Source organism: Meleagris gallopavo, chromosome 1 (genome assembly GCF_000146605.3).
Source record: "Meleagris gallopavo isolate NT-WF06-2002-E0010 breed Aviagen turkey brand Nicholas breeding stock chromosome 1, Turkey_5.1, whole genome shotgun sequence".
NCBI lineage: Eukaryota > Metazoa > Chordata > Aves > Galliformes > Phasianidae > Meleagris > Meleagris gallopavo.
In genome coordinates, this window is record NC_015011.2 from 100,738,153 (window position 1) to 100,745,489 (window position 7,337).

Consider the following 7,337-nt stretch of genomic DNA (forward strand, 5'->3'; position numbering starts at 1 on the left):
GAGGGCGGCCAGCAGCACGGAGAGCGGCGCGGGGAGCATGCCCCCGGCAGCAGGGATGAGCGGCGGTGATGATCACGGAGGACGGGGAGCGGGGGGAAGGAGCCGGGCGGCGGAGTGCAGAGGGGAAGGAGAGAAGGGAGAAGGAGGGGGGGAAAAACGAAGGAGAAGAAAGTTCTGCCTCCTGAGCGCGAGTCAAGTGTGAGCGGGAGAGGGAAGGATGTCAACAAAAGCCGCTCGCGTGTGAACTTTGTGTTTCTCTGCAGGGAAGAGCCAGGAGCACATGGAAGGAGAGAGAGAGAGGCGAAAATCGCAAATCCCCACTGCTGGGGAGGCGGAGGGGGGAGAGAGGGGAAGGAGGAGAGAGGCTCGGAGCCGGCGAGCAGAGAAGTTTGAGCGCTTCCCGCTCCTCTTGCACTTCTCTGCTGGAGTCAGCGGCTCATCCCCATCAGCGGCAGCAGCGGGACGAGAGCAGCTCTGCTGCGGCTCCGCGCTCCCGGCTCCGGCGGCTCCTTCCTTCCTCTGCCCCTTCGGTTTGGAAGAGAAGAAGGAGAAGGGGAGAGGAGAAATTCAGGCACCAAACACCGCTTCGATCGTCTCCGGTGAGATGATGGTTAAAAGAGAAAAGAAAAAAAAGAGAAAAAAAGCCGAAGAAGCGGAAAACGTCCTGGATTTTAGTGCGAGCCCCCTCCTCCCCTTCTCCTTTCTGTTGTTGTTGTTATCCCCAGTCTGCCGATGTGAACAAGAGGAGAAGGGAGAGAAATGTGAAGATGAGAGGAGGTGGAACAATGAATTTATAGCGGAATGCCATCCTGCAATGGCAATTTCAACAATTCGTCACTGCAGGCTGCCTCTTAAAGGGAGAGCTTCAAAACCACCACTCCCACACTTCCTTCTCATTTAATCAGACAGAGAAACTTGAGGGGCGGGAGGAGGAGAAAGGAGAGAGAGGGAGCGAGGGAGAGGGAGGCAGGAGGGAGGAAGCCGGGGAGGGGAGAGACCGGCAGAAAATGTTTGTGTCTGAAAAACGCCGCGTTTCCTTTGGATCACTTAAAGCCGCAGAGACGCACGGTGTGCGATACTTCGCGAGCGATCACCTCGCGTTCTGCCAAGTTCTCCCTCCGCTGCAGCGCGGGCTGGGAGCTGCGGGGCTCGGAAAGGAGGGAGCGTCCGGCAGCGCTCCGGGAGAGTTCTGGCCCCTCGCTGCCCCTCGCTGCCCGAGGGTTCTGCCCCCGTCCAGGGGTAGCGGCGGCGGCACCGGCCTTCCTCCCTTTGTCCGGCGGCCCGCAGCTCCCAGCCTGTCATTAAGGGTCGGCAAGCTGTCATCTCGCTGCGGCGGGCTGCCATTAGCCCGAGCGCCCGAGGAGGAGGAGGAGGAGGGAGGGCGGGGGAGAGTTAATGCTCTCCGTGACCTTACGAGTGACTTCAGATGCTCGGCTCACCCCCCGCTGACCGACACGCGCACCCACGCGCTCGGTCCCCTCTCCTTCCTTCCCCATCCCCGCTCCCGACGGGGACACCGCAAAGGGCAAATGTCCGGGTGCACTTTGTCATCGGCTCTTTCCACGCTGACACTGCCCGCAGGCAGAGCACAGAAATCCCCGCTGTTTTCTCTTCCTTGTGCTTTTGAGTCTCGCGGAGACGAGCGCCCGGAGCAGGTGCTCTCTGGCTGCAGGATGCACGGAGGGATGCGGCTTCCCCGCCTCCTCCCAGCCGCTATCAGCACCGCAACCCTCCGCGGCACGCACCGAGCGATGCGCGCACCGGCACCGCGCTGAGTGGGACAGCGGTGCTGCGCTGCGCAAAGAGCAGCTCAGAGGGAGAGCGTTGAACGCTGCTCTCAGAGTCCCATGCGCTTCTGTAAAGAATGGGTTAACTCACACCACGAGCGCTTCGCAAATTAATATTCCCGGGTAAATTACGCATTAACATATGCCCGATCTGTAATTAGATCGCCCTGAGGTTATGCTTATGAAATATTTAACGTACCGAAGGTTTGCAGGTGTTCTTTATTTCTTTTTTTTTTTCTTTTTTTTCTTTCCCCATTTTTTTTTTTTTTCGGTAAACAAGGAGACATGCAAACAAAAGTTCACTGCTCAGATTCCCCGTGCTTGTTTTCTGCACTTCAGCAGTTTGCTGTCACCAAAAATTCTTCACCGGAGTTGGTAAATTCCAAAATTCATTCCTATATCTGGGAGGTCACTTGACGTTTTTTGGGCATCAATCCAGAACTCTTCAACATTTTTTCAAATTTAAATATTTTCTCGGTTATTTTAAAGTAGCTATAAAGTTAAAACAGTTGATTTTCTTTTTCTTTTCTTCTTTTTTTTTTTTTTTTTAAAGGGGGTAGAGGGAAGTGTAAGGCAAGATGATAAATTCATCTCTTGCTTTTTCTTGGATGGCTTTTACTTTTCCTTTGAGCCTCATGGATATCTCTTCAGCAACAACAATATTTTTATTGACTTCAATGAGACCTGATCAAGCTCTGGATTCACATATATGTCTGTGTCCAAACTGCCCAATGCCTTTGGGAGTTGTGCTAAAGATGAGATCTAGGATAAGGAATGTAGTTTGGATAGCAACCTCAGAAACTCTCATTAAAAAAACGTTAGTTTGTCCATGAATAGGCATATAGCACACAAGAGGCCGGTGTAATGTTCTCTTCTGCTACAGCATAATTCCAAACGTCCAGCTAGATAGCCTAGGAAAAACAGAAATGCTTTGAAGGGTCAGTGGTAATTGAATGGTGCATCTCAGTGCTTGCTTGTTGTCCTTGCTTGTCTTGTCCTTGATTTCCCAAATGAAACAAAAAAGCTGGCTAAATGTCCACAACGCCGTATTTCACTAAGCAAGGATCTAGGCTTTCCAAGAAGATGCAAATTAACCTGTTCAGATTACCCCATGGATTTTGAAGTCTTTCCTGTATAGATTTCAAAACTGTAGTAACTCATTAGTGCAAGACTGGAAAGTTAGGTCAATCATGCCTCGTCTAACAAGAGGAAACCTCTTCTAGCTCGAGAATCTTGAAGAATAAATCACTTAAACAAGTTGTCTTCTTTTTCCTCCCCATTTTGCCCTTTTAGACCCTTTTTACAGTTACAGCATTCCCTTTAAACAAGAAAGCCTGTTAGCATGTCCCAAGTTGTGGATGGCACTAAATCCTTGTCAAACAGTTCTGACCTGGAAATCAGAAATCTGACCTTTCCCAACTGAGAGATAGAGAGCCACAAATCCTCAATTATCTTTAAGACACAACACGAGTTTTGTGCACTTTGGACCAAATTCAATCCTGATGTAAAAAGATGCAGTCCCCTTGAGTCTCCGGAGCTGCAAGCTGCTTACATTAAGGCTATACTTCAGCCTTTGGTTTTGTCCATGAGGCTTAACTCTTAATTAAGCTTAATTCTTACTCCTGGAGAATTAGTTTCTCTTCAGGATTTGTTGTTTGAGTGTTAGGAATGCCTGATGTTTCTATCTAATTGCATGGTGAGATGAATTGCTATGGGACTTGTTTTTTCTAGCTATCAAATTATAGGAAGATTGAATCAAACCCAAGAAATCCACCAAGTATATTCTAAATTAGCATAAAGAGCATAAAGGGTGGGAACTGGACATAGATTTTGCGAAATTCCTGTCCTTGAATCTACCTGTTGCAACATGCTTCCTAACATGGGGCAGCTTGGTGTCTCCTGAGAATAGAGAGTCTTTGTTTGCTTTATGGGACATTTTCAGTCCCATTCAGCAGGATCAAGCTCACTTGCAACAGGAAGCTGTTCAAGTCTTTATCTCCCACAAATCCATCAGTGATATTTCATCACCTTTCAAATCCACCACATTTTCTTGGTCTTGTCAGGATTTTTAGCAATCCAGACATTATGATTATAATGTTCAAGTCCATTAGTTTTAGAGATTTCCTATGGTGATGCACTGAAACCACTGAATACACTTATTTTTCAACTGCTCATTATTAAATTAAATACTCATTATAAATCATTTTGCAAATAACATTTTCAAATGAATATTTTTGGTTAGTTTTCTGAAAAAGTCTAGATATGCCGGTGTTTGAACGAAGCTGTACAACCTTTGACTCCCACTCTAGAAAAACAGCATAGTCAACACTGTTCATTACTTTGGACTGTGTGTATTTCTGAGGCTTAAATGCTCTTGGAGACCTCCTGGTATTTGTTTTGACTGAGTCTATCTCTTGCTTTTTGACACTGATGTAGGTTTGTGGTTGATAAGTGAGCCAACATCACCATTACTGGTGTATCCTTCCTGCCAGTCTTACCAAATGAGTTGGGAACTGAGTGGTTCTGCACACTGAGCTGACTTCTTCATCTTTCTCATACTGGATGTGACAATGACAAAGGCAGTAGCAAGAGGCTTTCTCTTGGCTGCACATTCTCTCATTTTCAGGGCCATGATTTCCTTTAAACAGATTATCTTTTTTTATGGAGCTCAGTTTGAAGTTTTTGTAGACCCTGAATTATTTATTTAAGCATCAAATAATGCATACCTCAGAAAAACCCAGACAATTAAAAAAGTATTTTCATAATGAAAATATATAGTGAAGACAGACTGGGAGGAGTGCAGCTGCTTACTGAAAGCAACCCTATGGAGAAGGACTTGGGGGTTCTAGTGAATGAAAAGCTTGACACAAGCCAGCAGTGTGCTCTTGTAGCCTGGAAGGACAACTGCAACCTGAGATGCATCACAAGATCAGTGGCCAGTGGAGCAAAGGAGGAAATTGTTCACCCTGTTCTCTACTCTCATGAGACCCCACTTGGACTACTGCATTTAGCTCTGGGGCCCCCAGCACAGGAAAGATGTGGAGCTGTTGGAATGGATCCAGAGGAGGACATGAAGATGGTTGGAGGGCTGGAGCACCTCTGTTGTGAAGAAAGGCTGAGGGAGCTGGGGTTGTTTAGCTTGGAAAAGAGAAGGCTCTGGGGAGACATCATTGTGGCCTTCCAGCACTTGAGGCATCTTACAAGCTGCGGTGGGACCAACTTTATACATGGATAGATAGCGATAGCACAATGGGGAATGGCTTTAAACTAAAATAAGATAAATTTAGGTAAGATGTTAGGAGGAAATTCTTTCTTCAGAGGGTGATGAGGCGCTGGCACAGCTGCCCAGAGAAGCTGTAGTGCCCCATCCCTGAGGCGCTCAAGGCCAGGTTGGATGGGGCCGTGGGCAGCCTGAGCTGGTGGGAGGCAGCCCTGCCCACGGCAGGGGTTGGGGTGGGTGGGGCTTTGAGCTCCCTTCCAGCCTAAGCCATTCTGTGATTTTATAATTCTATGACTCTATGAAAAGACACAGACTGGTGCTCTCATGTGTGTGAGCTCCTGAGTGGCATTGTCCAGATCATACCTTCATGTCCCTGACAAGCTATACTGCTTATGACCACCAACTGTGGTTGCTTTAACTGTTCAGTTTTACAGTTAAAAAATGTCTTCAGTTACAATAAAATAATGAATTTAAAGTAGTTGTGTTTAGCAAGAAATGTCTTTTTTTTTTCTTTGGTGTGAAGCTGTGTAGCTTTAAGGCAAAATGTTTTACTTGCTTCTTTATGGTCAATGACATCTTCAACTACAGCCATGTGGGAGTAAAGGAGACGCCTTTGGCTTGAAGTTTATGTTTTCATAAGTGGCATGTGTAAGTAATGTATCAAGTACATAACAGTTCCAGTCGGCTAAAAACTTTTCATTTGACATCAGCTTCATTCTTCTATAAGGACTAAGGAGGCAACCTTAACGGTTGTTAAAACTGGGTTGGGCATACTTTAAATAGTGTTGTTTCAGTGTAACAACACGAGAATATTGTGAATTCATGAGTACAGTATCAACTCAAAAAAGGAAACTGTCTGGGGCCTCTGGCTGGAAATCAAATTGTTAGGTTATCCACTTATGAGGGAGTAAAAGAAGGAGCTAGTGAGATTTCTGTAAGATTAATCATATATAAAAATGTGTTACATAACAGAAGTGTATCTCTTGCCTTCACAGCAGGATCCAGAGGAGGAGCATGTTTGCTGATCAAAAGGAGCTGTGACAATGTCCAGTCAGGAGGAAAAGAAGACACAAGTGACAAATTATGTTTCCTAGGTGGTATAGGGTCCCTCACCTTCCTATAACTGATGCAGTGAGTGAACTCACATAAACCATAACATAAATGAATGATTGTGACCATTGAACCTACCATGAATGTTGTTTAAAAACACATGTTGGGTGGAGGTAGCGTTCTGCAGGAAGTATCAGATGTTAGTATAGTATCAGACTATTCTTTTTTTTTTTTTTCTCTTCTTTTCCTGAACAGCAGCAAAATAATCAGAAGAATGGTAAGATGTTAAACTTTCCTTATAAAAAAGTGACACTTTCTATATAAAAAAAAAACCCACGAGAGTGCAAGATATGCACATGATGTATTCTACAGCTGTTCCTTCAGAAGTCTAGAAAGCCTGAAAAAGTCTGGAGTCTAGTTCATATGAAGAGCAGCAGACATTTAATTAATGTCAGACCTAGAATTTTACAGCCAATATGTGGTCTCTGAACATCTCTGCTCTAGTTAGCAGAACATCTGTAGTAGAAAAACAGAACTTAAATAAATCTGAGTATACTCATACTACTCTAAACCTTACCCCCTTTCTATCATTATTCCTTTAAATATTTTTCCACAGATTTATATGTTCAGATTCTCCCTGCCCTCTCTGCTTTAATGAGCTGTGTCTAAACAAAACTCAATTCAGTATCAATTTAACGGGCAAATAACCATCCCCTCCCCTCTACCCAAATCTTGTTCATTCTTTTTTTTGTGTGTAGGCAGTGTATATACGCCTGCATGTGTCCTGAAATAGCTGGGTCTGTAATACTGAGGCAATTATAATAAAATAAATAAGGTTTTTTTTAAATATATTTTAAATATATATATTATATTAATCAAGTTCTCAGTTAATGCAGATTGGGATAGTTCCATGTGGGCAAACTGTTAGAGGCACAGCTTTATGAATTCACACACCTATAAATGATATTCCAGTACTGTAGGTGGAATATCTTTTTCCATGTCATCTGAGGCATAAACCAGAAAATGTACTTACCTAGACTTCAAAGTTAAAACTGAAAGGGAGATTAAAGAGAAATTTAAAACAAACATTCAATTGCCAGATCTCACCTGGCATTAATACACACACAGTACCACTTAAGATATCAAGTTCTGGTTGCCGGGTGCACAGATTTTTCCATCTAAATCCTGGTTGCCCTGAACATGGGGAAAGAGAATTTTAGCAGGTTCTCTGAAGCAGGAATTGTTGGGAGCACTGTCAGGTGGCACCTCCTGTTACTTGT

The 7,337-nt window shown here is 44.8% G+C and overlaps 1 protein-coding gene across 2 annotated transcripts; it reads left to right on the forward strand.

The window, feature by feature from the left end:
• Positions 1-514: 514 nt before the first annotated feature.
• On the forward strand, positions 515-6,879 carry LOC109370090. 2 transcript variants are annotated; one of them, XR_002119891.2, is made up of 2 exons: positions 515-599; positions 6,003-6,879. XR_002119891.2 is itself a non-coding variant. In XM_019620420.2 (2 exons), exon 2 carries the CDS (start codon positions 1,008-1,010, stop codon positions 1,773-1,775), a length of 768 nt encoding a protein of 255 aa, XP_019475965.1. In that variant the 5' UTR covers positions 524-599; positions 726-1,007; the 3' UTR covers positions 1,776-2,018. The 2 variants fall into 2 exon arrangements, 1 of the variants encoding a protein (XP_019475965.1); XM_019620420.2 differs by lacking the exon at positions 6,003-6,879 and adding an exon at positions 726-2,018 and having other exon boundaries at positions 524-599.
• Positions 6,880-7,337: the final 458 nt, after the last annotated feature.

What these genes read in the sequence shown, in the direction of transcription:
- LOC109370090 (XM_019620420.2), top strand. Translation starts at nt 1,008, where the DNA reads ATGTTTGTGTCTGAAAAACGCCGCGTTTCCTTTGGATCACTTAAAGCC.